At 45.6% G+C, this 18,149-nt stretch overlaps 1 protein-coding gene across 1 annotated transcript in view; it reads right to left on the bottom strand.

Moving 5' to 3' along the window:
* The window catches only part of TGFBR3 (transforming growth factor beta receptor 3), a 213,319-nt gene that overhangs the window by 32,020 nt on the left and 163,150 nt on the right, over positions 1–18,149 (bottom strand). The window contains exons 6-10 of the mRNA XM_062191725.1: positions 13,076–13,244; positions 10,073–10,220; positions 3,728–3,917; positions 1,005–1,339; positions 444–596 (exon numbers count right to left, since the gene is read on the bottom strand). Coding sequence (XP_062047709.1) covers positions 444–596; positions 1,005–1,339; positions 3,728–3,917; positions 10,073–10,220; positions 13,076–13,244 — 995 coding nt within the window. The remainder of the gene's footprint in view (positions 1–443; positions 597–1,004; positions 1,340–3,727; positions 3,918–10,072; positions 10,221–13,075; positions 13,245–18,149) is intronic.

Raw genomic sequence — 18,149 nt, forward strand, 5'->3', positions numbered from 1 at the left:
CCAGGAGCCAGGTGCCTCCCCCTGGTCTCCCATGCGGGTGCAGGGCCCAAGCACCTGAGCCATCCTCCACTGCCCTCCTGGGCCACAGCAGAGAGCTGGACTGGAAGAGGAGCAACCAGGACTAGAACCCGGTGCCCATATGGGATGCCAGCACCACAGGCGGAGGATTAGCCAAGTGAGCCACGGCGCCGGCCCCACCATCAGAAATTTTAAGAAGGAAGTGGGTGAGATCACCACAACTCTAGCTGAGCAAACAGGGCCTTCCTATTCCTCAAAACTCACCACAAAAGCACACAAAACCAGAGTTCGCGGTCAATGTAAATCCCACTTTGTGGCGAACCAGCACTTGACTTTGTGCAGGTTCCTCCTCATGTTCAGAGACATATGAAGACTTCCTTTAAGGCTCTGGCAGAAGGCAAAGCTCTATTCTGGCGAACACTCACCGAGTTATAGTAAACCACACCATCAGGGGCTAGGCGCCGGTGCCGAGTACCACAGCCATTCAGGGGAGACTCCAAGATGAAGTGGGTGCCATTCATCTTGGCCTTGCAGCTAGGATCCAACAGTGTGAGCTCCATCCCCGAGTAGCCGTTGGCCTGAAACAACAATCAACAAAGACATGATGGAGGGCCCCCCAGGCACTTCTGCTTCACACAGGCAACAGACGCGGCCTGGTCTTCCAGGTAAAGGGGGCACAGGTGCACGCTGTGCCATACTCCCAGTCACCTCTTTCCAGCCATGCAGCTCACAACAGCCCAAGGCCTGTTGGTCTTCAAGAGCAAAATACTGACACACAGGGACCTGGAACCCTTGCCCCTCCTCACAGAGAACAACAGGAGCCAGGTGAGGATCACAGCTAAGGGGAAGTGGGTCCATCCAACTGAGAAGACGGAATCAAGTGTCCGGGATTCAACCGTTTAAGAGCCAGAGGGAAATCATGAACACAGCTCAGGCAACAGTGGGGAGGAGGCAGCTTCTCTGCTCTCCTTTCCGATTGCACTGACCTGAAAAGAATCTTTTTCCACAGCCACAGTCATCTTTTCACTGTCACACTTGACTGACAGAGCCACATCCACGCTCCCTTGCACCTCTTCCGGCTCTCTGGGACTAGGAAAGAGTTGCATGCCGGAGATGACACGGTCCTTTGGCCTGGGGACCCTATCTTCACCTTCTTCCTTCCGGCCTCTCCTGGAGATATCTGGGAAAGGGAAGGGGAGACCTCCATTTCGGCCTCCCCCTCCCCGGAAGGGCGGGTGTTCCAGGTTAGGCAAGGTGCCAGGGTCCAGCAGGATGCGCAGCTCGGGAGGGATGGCATGGACTTCCTCGTCTCTCATCTCCTCTGTGGTGACAGAGAAGGCAGAACATCATTAGTGAGGACGCCAGGCCACAATTGTCAAAAAAGCAGAACAGGAGGAATTAGCTGAGACGAGGCAGGTGTAAAATTACTTTTAGCAAGCAATGCACATAAGCAATCAGGAATCTGAATTCTAGTCCTGCTGGTCTCTTCAACAAGCTGAGTGGCTTCGGGCAACTGGCCTACTCCTCTGTACCTCAATTTCTCAAAATTTAACATTAAGGATTGGATTAGACCAGTGGTTCTTAATTTTGACTACACATTAAAATTACTCTGGGAACTTAAAAAAATAGCTCTATGCCCAGGTTGTACCCCAAGCCAATTAAAATTAGACTCTCCGGGGTAAGACCCAATCATTTGTAAGCTTCAAGCTCCCCATGTGATTGTAGTGGTACAGCCTAGATAAAGACCATGGTGCTAGATAATTTCAAAAGCCCAACAAGATACAAAATTCTATGACTTCAGTAAGTTATAAAAGGCAGTACTATTCCATTCAAATACTACTGAAATACTTTTCTTGAATCTAGAGATTTTTTGAACAGTTTTTCTAAAGATTTCTTGAAATAACATTGGTATTTATTATTTATTTTTATTTGAAAGGCAGAAAGAGACTGACAGGGAGAGATCTTTGATCTGCAGGGTTACTCCCCAAATGCCTGGAACAGCCAGGACTGGGCAAGGCCCAAGCCAGAACCCTGGAACTCAATCTGGGTGTCCCATGTGGGTGTGGGACCCAGGCACTTGAGCTATCAGCTGCTGCCCTAGCTAGAATCAGCGAGCTGGAATCAGGAGCATAGCCAAGACTCGGAACACAGGCTCTCTAACAGGGCATGTGGGCATCAAGCAGCATCTTAACCACTGTGCCAAACACTCACCCCCAGCATTGGTATTTAAAATATTATTGTGCTGGGGCTGGTATTGTGGCAGAGGGTTAAGCTGTCCCCTGCAATGCTGGCATCTCATATGGGCTGCAGTTTGAGTCCTAACTGTTCCACTTCCCATCCAGCTCTCTGCTAATGCACTTGGGAAAGCAGCAGAAGATGCCCAAGTGCTTGGGCCCCTGTACCCATGTGGGAGACCCAGAAGAAGCTCCTGGCTCCTGGCTTTCACCTGGCGCAGCCCTGGCTGTTGCAGCCATTTGGGAGTGAACCAGCAGATGGAAGATCTCTCTCTCTCTCTCTCTCCCTCCCTCCCTCCCTCCCTCCCTCCTTCTCTTTCTCTCCCTGTAACTCTGTCTTTAATAAAAATAAATCTTAAAAAACAGAAAATGTATTTTGCTACCTCCTTTTTGACTGTCAAACTATAGTTATTTGGGCACTTGGCCTTTTAAAACCTCGTCACTAAGTGGAAAAGAAAGACTTCTTAGGTGCACTTTTTCCTACAAAGGAACAGACTTATTTCCAGACAATCAATACTCAATAATTTTGTTATCTTGTCAACAATTTAAAGAAAACGTTTTATCTATTATTATACAAATGCACCACCTAAAAGCCAACTGCTGCATGGCTGAGATCAAAGCCATCTCAGTGAAAGCCGGAAGTGAAGATGACCAACAGACATTAACTCTTCTCCAATCCTTTTGAAAAGGACACTATAAGTGTTCAGGTCCAAAAGAAGTTATAATTTCATAAGGTTTTAAATTTGTACTTTTTAAAGAATTTTCACAAAAACCCTGTAAAGTAGGTCCTATTATTTTTCCCAATTACTGAAGAGGCTCAGGGGTTCAACGACTTCTCCCAAAAGAGTGAAGAAATGGCAGGACTGAGACTGGAGCCAGTTCTCCCCGCTTTTATTCTAACAGCATTGCACTCGGGAGAGGTACCGGGGAGTGAGGACCAGCTCTGGGGAGTGGCTCAGTCACGCTCACTGAGACTCCTGAGAACCCCATGAACTTGTTGAGCCTCTGCTTGCTGCTCTATCAAAGCAGAGTAGTAATTCCTGCCCCCAGCTCTGGGTGAGAAGGCCCGAGTGTGAGTTCCCAAGACCGTTTCCTCTAAGAGGCAGATTCTGAGCAGGGTCGTCTTCCCTGCAGTCCTAGCCATTCGGCATTCTCAGCTGTGAGTGGTCATGTGATTGCTCCGAGAGGAGAACACAGGCCAATTTCTTCCTGCTGTAGTCACAGGAAAGATCTTTGGCAAGGTTCTCTGATACACGCTCACCTCTACACTACTGAGACCTGTATTCCAGTTTCCCCAAAATTGTCTATTACAATTCAAGATCATTTTAAGCCTTATACTAAAAAGCACTCAAAAAAAATTATTAAAATGTACAACAGAAAAACCACCACAGAAGCTGAAATGAGAGGCCCTTATAAGAAAATTTCATTTGGGAGATTTATTTCATATAACTACATTTAAAAAAAATCACACTTACCATGGTTTTCAAGCCGAAGGTGAAACCTATTAGCCACAGGGGCTACTGTGTATGACGTTACCGGACTGTAGCCATTGTCCAAAGCCCACTTTACCAGGTTCTCTTGGGTAGAAGGAATGTCATCTCTTATGGACTTGGTCATGGTCATAGATCTTTCACTCTCTTTTCCAAAACCAATACTGTTAGGAGCCTAAAGAGAACAATAAACTATCATTCACAGGTGTAAAGATAAATAATATTTTAAATAATAAGATTTAAATACCTGAAACACATCAATTTTACATAGTGTATGAGGCAATGACTTATTCTTTTGATTTCTATTTTCCAAGGGCTAAAACATTCACATAAAAACCTTTCATAACAGATTGACAGACACCTATTCATGTTATCTGATCACGTTGCTTGCATGGCTTATGTTGGTAAAAATAATTCAATGACAGCTAAGTAGCCACGTATTAAATATATCTTGTGTGTTATCAAAGAGTTAATGTCAAAGTTCTTAACACACACATACCAAATTTGTATACCAAACTTTCCCTTGTTTTTATTTACAATTATGTACAAAGTATATAGATGTACATGTTATACTGGCAAAATATGCCCATGCTTCTACTTCCTATAACCCAAGATTTAAATGAAAGCAAAATCAAGTTACCCTAGTGAGGAGACAAGCCCATCTTCACAAACTACTAAACTCCATCTGGTGAAACCACCAAGGTTGATAGTTCATCTATAATTTATGATCCAGTAGACAGTTTCGTAACTGCTCATTTGCCAGTTCTGTTAACTAAATGTGCTAACATTTTATGCTCTAAAATATTAATTAATTAGGTTACTTTCCTCTGCCTATTAATTTTTTACAAAAGATTTAATTTTTTGAAAGGCAGAGTTACAGGATGGTGGGGGGAGCTAGGGGGTGGAGAGAGAGATTTTCCATCTGCTAGTCCACTCCCCAGATGACTGAAATGGCCAGAGCTGGGCCAGGTGGAAGCTAGGACCCAGGAGCTTCATTCAGGACTCCCACGCAGGTGCAAGGGCCCAAACACTTGGGCCATCTTTTGCTGCTTTTCCCAGGTCATTAGTAGGGGGCTGGCTGTATCAGAAGTGGAACAGCTGGGACACAAGGTGATGCCGATGTCACAGGTGGCAGTGTTACCCACTATGCTGGCCCCTCTGCCTATGAATATTTTATCCAATACTACAAGTAGCTCAGAAAACTAGCATTCAGTGGGAAGTCAGTTATAAAATTAAAGTTATAGAAACACTTTCAGGAAAGAATATAACTGGACTCTGAGAAAGCAGGACATGGGAGGTAAATTGCTATAACACTCGGGGACTCCGGCGGCAGTGACGGAGTCTGAGGGTGACAGAGCTGAACCCTGGAGAGGGGTCACCAGGGGCAGGCACCACTTTTTCAACAACTGCTCCAGCAGGGCAGGAAAGCCCTCCCAGCGCACAGCTTATGCCATTTTCATGCTGTCTAAAAATCACTTTAATTTCCATGCCCAATGATTTTCTCCTGCATACATGCAGCATTTTTCCTAAATTCCTCATTTGTTTCCCATTCTGTTTGCCCCTAACATGACTAAATATTAATCCTTTCCCACTGTAAAACCATAATAGTTTCACAGGTTCTAAGTTCTCTTGGCCGTTTAGGTTGTGGGAGATTGGCTGACGAAACATATATTTAAATTCAAAGCTTAAAGGATCTCACCCAAAGGGTTTATTTGTGGGAAAACTGCCAGGCTGGCCAGTCAGGACCCCTGCACACAAAGAAACCAGGCAGAGTTCCACCCAAATCCTGCAGCCAGGTGTTAACTCGGCTTTGTAGGCTCAGAGCATTGCAGCTCTCGCTCGGACTCAGAGCAAATTCCTTAGGAGAAGGAAGGGTTAGAAAGACAGCCAGAAAGTATAAGAAATGCAGAGAGGGAGAGAGAGAACTAAACTGGAGTTAGGGAGGATATGATTTATTCTTGGAACTTTTTATTCATTTAGTCAACAGCCGTTCTCTGCGGCACAGCTTCTTCCAGCCTTTCGAAGCAGCACATCGTTTTCATTGGCTGGAACTGCAGCATTGGCCTAACCAGTTCTGCTTGGCCTCGTCTGCCCCAGCCTTTCATGTTGTTGGACAGCTGAGAAAATATTGTATTTCCAGAATCCTATCATCATCCCTGCCACCTGTCCTTTTGTACCAATAGAGAATGATCTGTTCACACCTTTCCACACTAAATCCAAGAGCTGTGGGGTCAGCTCATGTTGATTAGGCCTCCGACTGAAACGTTAGACAGCCATCTGCACATCTGTCAAGCAGCAAGGCTTGGGACAGCAGCAGGCAAGTTGGTTCCTAGCATCGAGCAAACTCCTCATGCTGCATTTCTGGGAGTCCCTGAGTTTTTTTTTTTTCCAACTTTAGTGCAGCCATTTCAAATGAGAATATTCTAGGGGGTCTCCAAGTACCACCACCATCTTTTCCAGCCACATCATTATGAAAGGTGGTGAGCTGGGCACAGGGTCTAAGCACCTCCACAACCCCCCAAGTTTGCATCAGAGCTGATGGCAGGGGTGCAGGAAGGGGTGAGTCAGAGAATACAGTGCGTACTCCCACAGGGATTGTAAAAATGTCCTTTCTAAGAACAAACTGGCCTACACCAACCTTGAAGTCCAAGGCCACATGAAACAGTGTGAGAGGAAACCCATAATGAGTTTCCTCTATCCATTCTTTAATGTTCTGGAGGTTCTTCCTGCCATAAAAGTGAGCACACCAGGTCCCCAGAGGACCTGAGCAAAGAGCCAGAGCTGCACATGGCAAGGCGCACACGTCAGTATTCCTGCTCTTGCCCCCACCACGGCCCTCTGCATCCCTTTTGGCCATTTTTTTTTTGTACTTGAAGAACACATTCTGCCCATGCCCCACAGAAAATGAATATTATGAAAAAATTGTGCATGAGTTTCAAAGTGTTTTGCACCAAGAGAGGATGTCTGGCCTAGTGATGGAGACACTGATTGGAACGCCTGCATCTCATACCAAGTGCCTGAGTTCGATCCTGGCTCCACTCCCAATACCAGTGCACCTTGGGAGGCAGCACTGACAGCTCAAGTAGTAAGATTCCTGGCACCCATGGAGGAGACCAGGACTGAGTTCCCGACTCCCAGCTCTGGGAACCACCGCGGGAATTTGGGAAGTGAACCAGAGGATAAGCATGAGTCCTCACTTGTTCTCTCTCAAATGAATAATAGAAAAAAATTTTTGCACCAAATTGAACTTAATTTTATCTACTGCTAACTTTTTGAAGTACCCTCTTACATGCGTAAGCCACCCATGTTCAATGATGCCCTTCTTTAAATTTACCTCATCGGGTTTCTTACGATTCTTCTAGTAAACACTTTTCTTGCTTTTTATCTTGCTTAGAGAAGTGCCCTGTTCCAACAGACACCTAAAACGTTGCTGAAAGAAGAAGTTGAATCCCTCTTTATGCCAGGTGCTATGCTAGGAGCTTTCTGAATATTATCCTACTTAATTCTCTTCTGAAAGACAAGGAGCTAGGAATGACTATTTGTTAGAGGCAGAGAATCTGAGATTCACAGAGACTATGTAGCACACATAGCTGAGAATTCACCCTATGCGGGTAGTGTGCCCAGAGCTTTAGGTGAAATATCCTGCCTGTGACCCCTTCACAAATACTTCTTGAATGAGTGAATAAATAAACACATGAGCTCAGCTAAACCTCACAATAGCTCTCAAGGTGAGTACTATCATCATATCCTTTTCATAAGTGAGCAAACAGATTGTTCAGCTTGACTGCCCAGTATTTACCAAGAGTAATGATCATTGAAAAGGGATTTGAACATAGCCCTGTCTGACACACAGCCAGGATTCTTTCCACTCTGCCACTCTGTCTAGAAAGGAAATACCAGAAACAAGTTGCCCAAAAAGTCTTTCTTCCTTTGTTGTTAAAAAAAAAATTATTTATTTATTTATTTATTTGAGAGGGAGAGAAAGAGCTCTCTCATCTGCTGGTTCATTCTCCAAGTGCCTGCAACAACTGGGGCCAGGCCAGGACCAATGCCAAGAGCTAAGGACTCAAAGGAGGTGTCTCACATGGATGGGATGGAGCCCAACTCCTTGAGCCATCACCTTTGCCTCCCAAGGTCTGCATTAGCAGGAAGCTGGAGTCAGGAGCCAGAGCCAGGACTCGAATGCAGGTCCTCTGATTCGGGACACAGGTGTCTTAACCTGCAGCTTAATCACCAGGCCAAATACCTGCCGCCATTTCTCCTTTTCTGAGTGCTGATCTATACTTTTGTATTAGCAGATAGCACAGATAGCATTCCCTCTCAGCACAAGCAGAATTCACATCTGAAACAGGGAATTAGGAAATCACAAAGCATGAAATGGATTGGGAGAATAAAACAGAACATCATGAAACATGACCTAAGTGTTTAGCAATGTCCTGCATTGTCCAAAGTTGGCCAGGAACAGGAGTGCAGCCAGGGAGAGGGATATAAACAGATCTTGCTCGGGATGAGCAATCTCATTTCTAGCCTTTCTGATTCACATGAGAGACGGGGACCTTCACAGTGGACTCCAGAACTGCCACGGACCAGGCACACACATTCAGGGAGAGAAAGAGCCGTGCCCGGGTCAGGGCCCAAAGCATAGTTACACAAGAACTCCAGCAGGGAATTAAAGTGTACCGTATGTTTTTGCCTTTCAAAGCGTGATTCCCTTTCCTGTTTTTGTTATTCTGAAATTACAAACATTTGGCCAGTGTGCCAGGCAGCAAAGGCCACAGATACTATAGGTCACCAGCACCCCTGACGCCGTGTACCAGAGGGCAAGCAAAACATCTCTGCTTTCAGAAAATCACGGCTGCACTTTGTGCTCAACACCAAATTAATACATCACTGTTCCACAGGACGGCTTACTGGGACCGTCCCAAAGCTGAAAAAACAAGAAACCCACAGGAACCAGAATGATTACTTTAAAATTAAGATATGTGTGCTCGTGACCTTGCCTGCTGTTTCTGGTGAGGGCTTTACATGACGTTGCCTAGGGAACTGTGGGTTTTGCTCACTGCTGTATCGGAAGGAAGATGCCATGAATGAATGAATAATACCAAAACCAAAGGCATAGCTCCCCCAATTAAACCCACTCCAACTGATTTGATGCAGTTACTAAAAGAGATATTATCCTTTTTTTATTTAAAAAAATGACAATGCAAAAAAAGTTGAGACTATAAAAGGGATGCTAAAGTAAATATTTTCTAAAAAATGGAAGTATTTCTTTTTAACTTTTAACATAATTACTCCCATATTCTGCCAAATTGCTACTCTCTATTTATATAATCTGAGATAAGATTAACTTTATCAAATTTCATCATTCAACTTTTCAGGAAAAGAGCTTCTGTCTACTTACACCAACCAGCAAAGCCTCCTCAAGATTTCCTTCATGAAACACAATGCTTAAGAAATAGACTAGAGGGGCTGGTGCTATGGCATAGCGGGTAAGCTGCCACCGACGGCACCAGCATCCTATATAGGCAGCAGTTTGATTCCCGGCTGCTCCACTTCTGATCCAGCTCCCTGCTATGGTCTGGTAAAGCAGCAGAAGATGGCCCAAGTGCTTGGGTCCCTGCTACCCATGTGGGAGACCTAGAAGAAGTTCTTGGCTCCCAGCTTCGGACTGTCCCAGCCCTGACCAGTATGGTCATTTGGGGAGTGAACCAGCAGATGGAAGTTCTTTCTGCCTGCATTTTTCCTTCTCTAGCTTTCAAATATGTAAGTCTTAAGAAAAAAAGAAGAAGATGATGACGACGACAACATTCAAAGCAGGTGAGAAGACATGTCAATGCCACATAGTTAACAAGAACAGTGAGCTGGGGTCAGCCTGATTTCTATACCTTCCCTAAGTCCCTAATGCCAAAAGAGCGGATTTTCAGGACCATGATACTGAGGCCCAAATAGGACTCAGCCAAGAAAGACTTATCTGTGCTCCTTGTCTTACACTTACTAGCACTACAAAGCACACTGATGCATTTCAGGAGTTTCACAAATGAGGCTACTAGAGTTGAGAGAGGTTAAGGGATGTGCCCAAGGTCACAGTTTATAAATGCAAGTGCCAGGACACAAATCCAGTCGGTCTGGCCCACAGCGCCCATGTTTTAACCTTCACATTGATCACCCTAGTCAGGAAAAGCCAGGGAGCAGCCTACTCTGCAATGTGGAAAATAACCGAGAGAAACCTTAGAAACTCCAAAGAGGCAGAAACTTGAGAAAAATAACACATATAAGCCCAGCTTAAATTATTGCCATTCGTCAAAGCAAAGAAATGCTCAACCAACTTACAATAACTTTAAGGTTTCCCTTAACATCAAAAGATCTGATCACCCAGTTGACGGACTTTTTGCACTTCAAGATCAGGATGAGATTTTTGACCACCTCGGGATCCTCGTGAGAGGGTCTTATGTCAATTATTATATCCACCTGGAAAGCACTGTGAGAGAAAACAAAGGCAAAGTTAGGACCCAAACGCCAGAAACTTGCAACCCCTCTTCCAAGTCTTCGTGTTTCTAGTGTCTGGCCAGCTGATTAAAAAGCTGGAGTTGATCCTGGGCAAATGACATGTGCAAAACAGATTGTTACTGCACACAAAACAAAATGATTTTACATAACAATGGAAACAGCCCTGTTGATCATTAGCCATGAATGTTTTTCTCTTCTTTGGGAAAACAAAACCAAAATTAAGGTGGTTACTTGATGCAGCCACCATTAGAGAGAGACCTGAACAAACAGGAGGACTTGACTATTGAGGCAGAATTGGTGCTTTTTCTTCCCCCATCTTCAACGTACAACTTACCAATTTGCTAAATGCTCAGATTCCTACAAAACCAGAAGCGGATGGCACTTTGCTCAGAGGGGAGCTGTGACTGAATTGGGGGTGGGGTGGGGAGACAACATGGCAAAAAAAATTTGGAAACTTCAAAATAAGAGGCAAAGGGCTGGAGAATTTCTTGATTTATCTTAGGTTTGCTTGAGCCCCTTTACAATTGCTACAAAATCCTATCTGCATTTACTTTCCCAAACTTCTGGATATACAGTTATTAAAATAAAGAAACCAGATGGTCAATCGAGTAATTGTTAGAAAACTGACGACCACCACTCAAACTTCTAAGAATTCAGTATATAAGGGAATTTTTTTTTAACTAAACAACATCATCTCCATGGTTCTGAATTTAACGGGAAAGTCTTTATTTCCATCTTGGTTTTACACGCTTATAAAGCATAAAATGAACAATGTACACAAACGAAACCATGGGCTTAATGGCTAAGCACATGTGCCAGACTGCTTCTATTTCTCATTCCCTTTGGACCTTCCACAGAATTCCTCAAGTGGGACAGAATGGAATCCTACCAAAGCTGATCTTCAGCTTACTCACTTTTGAAATCAAAACCTCAATAGCATTTTAACTTTGAAATCCCTCTACAATACACATTTAAACTTTGAAGTCACCAGTCCAGATGAAATGCAGGCTAAAGTGAGAGAATAAATTTTTTGCCTTCTCTTAATTTCCTAAATATTTTTTTAACTTTTATTTAATAAATATAAATTTCAAAAGTATAACTTTTGGATTACAGCGGTTTTCCCCCCCATAACCCTCCCACCCGCAAACCATCCCATCTCCTACTCCCTCTCCCATTCCATTCTTCATTAAGATTCATTTTTAATTATCTTTAAATACAGAAGATCAACTCAGTATATACTAAGTAAAGATTTCAAAAGATTATACCCACACAGACACACAAAGTATAAAGTACTGTTTGAGTACTAGTTTTACGGTTAATTTGCATAGCACAACACATTAAGGACAGAGATCCTACATGGGGAGTAAGTGCAAAGTGACTCCTATTGTTGATTTAACCACTGACACTCTTATTTATGACATCAGTAATCACCCAAGGCTCTTGTCATAAGCTGTCAAGACTATGGTAGCCTCTTGAGTTCACAAACTCCGACCTTATTTAGACAAGGTCATAGTCAAAGTGGAAGTTCTCTCCTCCCTTCAGAGAAAGGTACCTCCTTCTTTGATGGCCCGGTCTTCCCACTGGGATCTCACTCACAGAGATCTTTCATTTAGGTCATTTTTTGCCATAGTGTCTTGGCTTTCCATGCCTGAGAAACTCTCATGGGTTTTTTAGCCAGATCCAAATACCTTAAGGGCTGATTCTGAGGCCAGAGTGCTATTTAGGGCATTTGCCATTCTATGAGTCTGCTGGGTATCCCGCTTCCCATGTTGGGTCATTCTCTCCTTTTTAATTCAATTGTTATTAGCAGACACTGGTCTTATTTATGTGATCCCTTTGACACTTAATCCTATCTTTATGACCAATTATGAACTTAAACTGATCACTTTAACTAGTAAGATGGAATTGGTATCTGCCAACTTAATGGAATTTGGAGTCCCATGGCACGTTTCTAGCTCTACCATTAGGGATAAGTCCGAGTGAGCATGTGCCGAACTGTACGTCTCCTCCTTCTCTTATTCCTACTCTTATTTTTAACAGGGATCAATTTTCAAATTTAAATTTAAAATTAAAATCTAATTTTAATAATCTAAAATTAAATTTTAAATTCAAATTTTTAAATTTAAACACCTAAGAATAACTGTATGTTAATTAATGAGTTCAACCAATGGTAATTCTCTAATTATTCTCAACAGGGAGGGTCAAATTTCAAGTCCAGGGCTAAGAAACTGAAATGGAGACAAGAACACAGTGGGGAGGCAAGTTCTATCTAATGGCAACTGGGTGTCACCACATCACCATGGGGCCACTCTGGCTACACACACACACACACTCACATACACACACTCAGTCACACACACATACAAACATATGTACACTCACACACTCACAGTTTTAAAGCAAACAGTTCTGAGCATATACAGGCTTTGAGGACACAAAGAACAGAACCATAGTTAGACCAGAATGATACTGAAATGGTAATTATGTTACTAAGGCACATTTTGTGATCTTCTTCTCAGGAATAACATCAGTTAAAGGGGATAATGATGGTACAAGAGTGACCGTCCTATAATTAATATGTAAAAATCATAACAGGCTTCAGGAACATATGGGATCTGGAGACAGCTGCAGAATATAAAATACACCACTGGTGCCTCGGCTCCCTCTTCAAAGCTTCTGTGAACCACCCCCGAAGCACCTTGGGTGCCCTGCTCACTTGCACAGGGAGGGCAGCACCTCTCCCTGCCTCAAGCCAGATGGAAGTGCCTTTGATTTTGCCTCTGCTCAGTTCAGAAGACACAACCACTCACACTCACACTCACTTACCTGTAGGGGTTAGAGTTGGGGGTGATCAACTCGATGATGTGCACCTCCTTATCCTGGGGCTGGCTGGACATCACACAGCCTTCTGCTGCTTTGGGCTGAAGGTACTCAGCAAGGTAATTGAGGGAGAGAAAATTCTTCCCTATGTTGCATGTTGGAGGGAATACTTGATCTGAAAGTAAAGCAGCACAGGGCAATCTGTGAATCCACTGAGCCTCCAAGGAGAGGACGCTGCTAAGACTGAGCAGGTGCATGATGGGGAATCCCAAGCCAGAAGGAAGGGTCTTCATCTATGGGCTCCCCCGCCACTGTCCTGAAATGCCTTCTGCTATGGTCACCCATGACCTCCTAATGCCTAACTCCAGCGGCCTTTTTAAACTAAGTCCTCTCCTTTCTTGTTCTCTGTGATCCTTCTGGTCCTCACCATTTCCTCTGACAGTTCTTTCAGACTGTTTTACTGGTTCCTCATCCTCTGTCATCCTTTGAACACTAATGGTCCTCAATCTTCAGTGCATGTCGTGATGCACCTGCTTGGATCCCATCCCAAAGAATCTGATCCAGGACATCCGGGTGGGCGGAGGCAGCTTGCTTTCTCTTTTGAAAACTCCATTGTTGATTCTGATGTACACGAAAGCCAAGAACCTCAGCTTCCTCTTTTTGTCTCCTATTTTCCCTACATGATCTTAGTTACTCCTCTGGCCTCCACTTTATCTACTCTGTGACTCCTTTTCTGAGCTGCAGACTCATACTTCCATTTGTCTACCAAGCAACTCCTACATGAAAATCCAATGGGCATTCCACGGTCAACACTGAAACCATTCTCCCGCCTATCGCCAACTACAATCAGCTCTCACAGGACTGGCACCTGCAGACAATCCACTGCAGCTCGAAGATTTGGAAAAAATAATGCATCTGTAGTAAATACGTACAGACCTTTTCCTTGTCACTAATCCCTGAACAACGCAGTATAGCAACTATTTACATAGCATTTAGTTTGCATTATCAGTAATCTAGAGATGATTGAAAGTACATGGATCGGGGGGAGGCAGCGTTGTGGTGTTGCGGGTAAAGCTGCCACCTGCAGTGCCAGCATCCCATATGGGCACCGGTTCAAGTCTCAGCTACTCCTCTTCCGATCCAGCTCTCTGCTATGGCCTGGGAAAGCAGTAGAAGATGGCCTAAGTCCTTGGGCCCCTGCACCCACATGGGAGACCCAGATGAAGCTCCTGGCTCCTGCCGTCAGAGCAGTGCAGCTCCAGCTGTTGCAGCCTTTTGGGGAGTGAACCAGAGGATGGAAGACTCTCTTCTCTGTGTGTAACTCTTTCAAATAAATAAATATTTTTTTTTTAAAAAAAGGCAATGCATATTTTAAAAAAAAGTTCATGGGAGGTATGCATATGGTATAGGCCAACACTGTGCCCTTTTATATAAGGAACTTGACCTTCGCTGGATTTGGGTATCCACAGGAATGGGGCTGGAACCAGCTCCCCACAGACACCACGGGATGCCTGCATGCCCCTCCTTGAAAATTTGCTCTCCCGGTTAGCAGGAGACCCAGCTGCCTACTGACATCTGTGCCAGCATGCAGAGTGAATCATTCCACCAGAGTTACTCCTCACAGAACTTTATACTCTGGAGACTAAAAGGTAGGCATCTGGAGGAAGCAGAGGCGGCAGATTTTCACTTTTTCTCACAATCTCGACACAGACGATTCATGTTAACATGGCACTTAACAGTGTCCATGGTGCCTTCACCGTGCTGACGGCTGCTCACCACCCCGCCCCGGGAGAGGGATGGGGAAAGTGATGTGAGCACCATGGGCCGGAAGACATCCTCCTCCCCCAAGCACACGCCACTGGTGCAGCCTGGGTTTCCACCCAGTGGTTTAAATGCTTAAACAGAACTTGCGAGAAACTACTAGCAATGTGACCACTGGGGCCAGGGGTCCAGGAAGTTCTAGGTGCAGCAAGCTTTATTTCAGAGGGGCAGTTAATCAGGGGCCTGACACTTTCGTGAAACTGACTTCTGCCCGGCTGGTTTTAAAGACAGGATGCCAGGTTTTGCATTCACAGCAAAGTCCCACTCTGGAGGAAGGAATCAGCCCAGGAGGTTCCAAGGACTGGTTCATACTGCTCCTTCCCCAACTCGTGCCACCCTTTGCGGGCAAGTTTTCAGCACACACTGTGGTACTGGCGCTCCAGCCACGGAGGCGCCCCCAGCACCATCCTAGAACACAGGGGTCCAGAGCAGTTCACAGAGCTCCTGCTTCGTGGGTCGCTGCAGGTGGGTGTTGGCTCTGCAGTCTGCATTCTTTTCTAAAATCCGCTCTGAGAGGAGAGCTCAAGGCCCCACCGACTCAGGCTACAGAGCTGCCTTCCTCCACATCTGCTGAGGGGTTTGCCAGATGTGCAGATGAGGCAGGCACATGGCGCAGCTGCAGCCCTGCAAATGCTTCCCCAGATCACAGGGCGGAAAATGATATGGGGAGGGCAGGGTTGAAGAGTAATCAGGAATCAGAAGGTGTGTTTATGGGCTCGGGAGCACAAGGGACTGGAGCCTCCTGGGACTGGAGCCCGTAGCTCCCATTCACAGGTGTGCCTGGCTTACATCAGGCATGTGTAGGCACATGGTATAGGCTTCTTGAATTCACAAACCGCAAGTGTGAGATGTGATACAAATAACAAAAAAATTCACCCGTGCTAAGCCAGGAGAGGCTTAATTGTTCCAAAGTTGCAGTTACCAACTTCACTCCCAGATGCCATTGTCACCAAGTTAAATAAACTGATCTCCTTTGGTTGTATGTGTGGGTTTCCCTCCCCCAGAAATGACTTTCCACATACCTGGCATCAAAACTTACACCAAGCGCCAAGCAGAAAGCAAGCCACAAAGGGGAATCCCTGGGTAGAAACCTGGAACGTTTGGTGTGGGGGGTGGGGGGAGAGTCACGGGCTTATTTGTATTTTAGGAAAAGATTGACAGATGCGCTGACCTAGAATGATATCCTGGGAGAGCTGGGGCGAGTCCTGGAGGCAGGGCGAATGCACTGGGGCTCTGGTGGAGAAGCAGGGCTGCCCGCAGCCTCACAGGGAGCGGCACCAGTCAGGATAAGAACCAAAACGCCTGGACTCTTCCACTCCAGCTTAGAGCAGTTCTCAGACATGAATGAGCACCAGAACCGCCTGGAGGGCCCAGTCAAACAGCAACTGCTGATCCCACCCCCACAATTTCTGCTTCCGTTGGTCTAGGCTAGGCCCAAGAACTGGCATTTCTAACAAGTTCCCAGGGAAGGCGGAGGCTGTGGAGGTGAGAACCGCATTTTTGAGAACCTCTGGGGTCCGACCCCTGGGTACAAGGAGGGTACAGACAGTCAAGTCCTGGGAAGCTGACAAGGTGATGAACATCACCCGTGGTCCACTGACCTACCCAAAGAACCTCACCTTCCTTACCTGCTCCCCTCCAGGGTGTGACCAACCCAACTGGTGGCTGGAGTCAGGGGCCAGGGGCTCCACAGGTGTGAGCCGGGAGTTAACCACATTTTCCTGGACTGGACATCAGGTCCTTTAAGTTGGCTTCCCCTACCCAGCATGTGGCTAAGCCAGGTAAGTGACTTAACCCTTGCTCTCAGGGCAGGTGTCTGCTGCTCACTGAAGCTCATGCCTGGCCAGGGAGCAGAGCCCAACATTCTAAATGTTCCTACAGCAAGCTTCCTTCTTCTAACAAATCCCAAGGGGTACTCAACATTCTTTCCTGTTAGCAGAGCTCTGCTTCAGAACGCAGACCACTGGGTCATGGCTTATTATCTCTTTATTAAAAGAGATTTTTCATTTTGTCTCCATGGGACTTGATCTTTCTTCTTAGTTACTTGACTACCATGAGAGTTTAGTAACAAAAATCACTTTTTAAAACCCAATCCTTGGGGCCAGTGGCCTGGTGTTGTGGATAAAGCAGTGTGCAGTGCCGGCATCCCAAATGGGCACCAGTACAAGTCCCAGCTGCTCCACTTCCCATCCAGCTCTCTGCTATGGCCTGGGAAAGCAGTGGAAGATGGCCCAAGTGCTTGGGCCCCTGCACCTGCGTGGGAGACCTAGAAGAATCTGCTGGCTCCTCGCTTCAGATTAGCACAGCTCCAGCCATTGCGGCCATGTGGGGAGTAAACCAGTGATGGAAAACTCTCTCTCTCCCTCCCTCTCTCTGCTTCTGCCTCTCTGTAACTGTGCCTTTCAAATAAATAAATAAATCTTTTTAAAAAAAAATCTGATTCTCAAGTAAAATCCTTCCTGTCTACCCTAGCTAAACTAGTCTTTCCATCCAGGTGGCCCACTTGTGTTTTTAGATTATGCTTATTGAGGCCAACGCTGTGGAGTAGTGAGTAAAGCCACAGCCTGTGGCACTAGCATCCCATATGGATGCCAGTTCAAATCCTGGCTGCTCCACTTCTGATCTAGCTCCTTGCTAATGTGCTTGGGAAAGCAGCGAAGGATGGCCTAAGTCCTTGGGTCCCTGCATTTATGTAGGAGACCCAGAAGAAGCTGTGGACCCCAGCTTCAGATCAGGCCCCCTACAGGTCATTGTGGCCATTTGGGAGTGAACCAGCAGATGGAAGATCTCTGTCTCTTCACTCAGTCTACAATTGTGTCTTTCAAATAAATAAATAAGGAAAAAAAAAGATTATGCCTATTTGTCTAAAGTACATATCGAGCACCATGCACTGGACTCAGCAGCCAGGAAAGAGGGTTTGGGTTTGCCACACCCTAGTAATGTGGACTTGAGTAAGTTTGCGTAACCCTCCATGTAGCCCTCCATAAAATGGTGAAAATAACATCTCCCTCCCGGGATTACAGTGGGGTTAAGTGGGGTGCATGTGGAAGCCTCTGCACAGAGCACACACTCCAAGGTCACTGTCCACTTCTCCTGCACCTGTCTCACACACACCTCAAACGGCACAGATCCCCAGAAGGGCAGGGACTAAGCACTTAGGAACCCACCCTTCTCTGTCGCGCTGTCTGGGGGGCGCTGGCAATTGCAATGGAATTCAACAGGAAGTATGGGATTCTGAAAACCTGAAATGTGGTGGTCA

The sequence above is a fragment of the Lepus europaeus genome, chromosome 5, assembly GCF_033115175.1.
Source record: "Lepus europaeus isolate LE1 chromosome 5, mLepTim1.pri, whole genome shotgun sequence".
Classification (NCBI taxonomy): domain Eukaryota; kingdom Metazoa; phylum Chordata; class Mammalia; order Lagomorpha; family Leporidae; genus Lepus; species Lepus europaeus.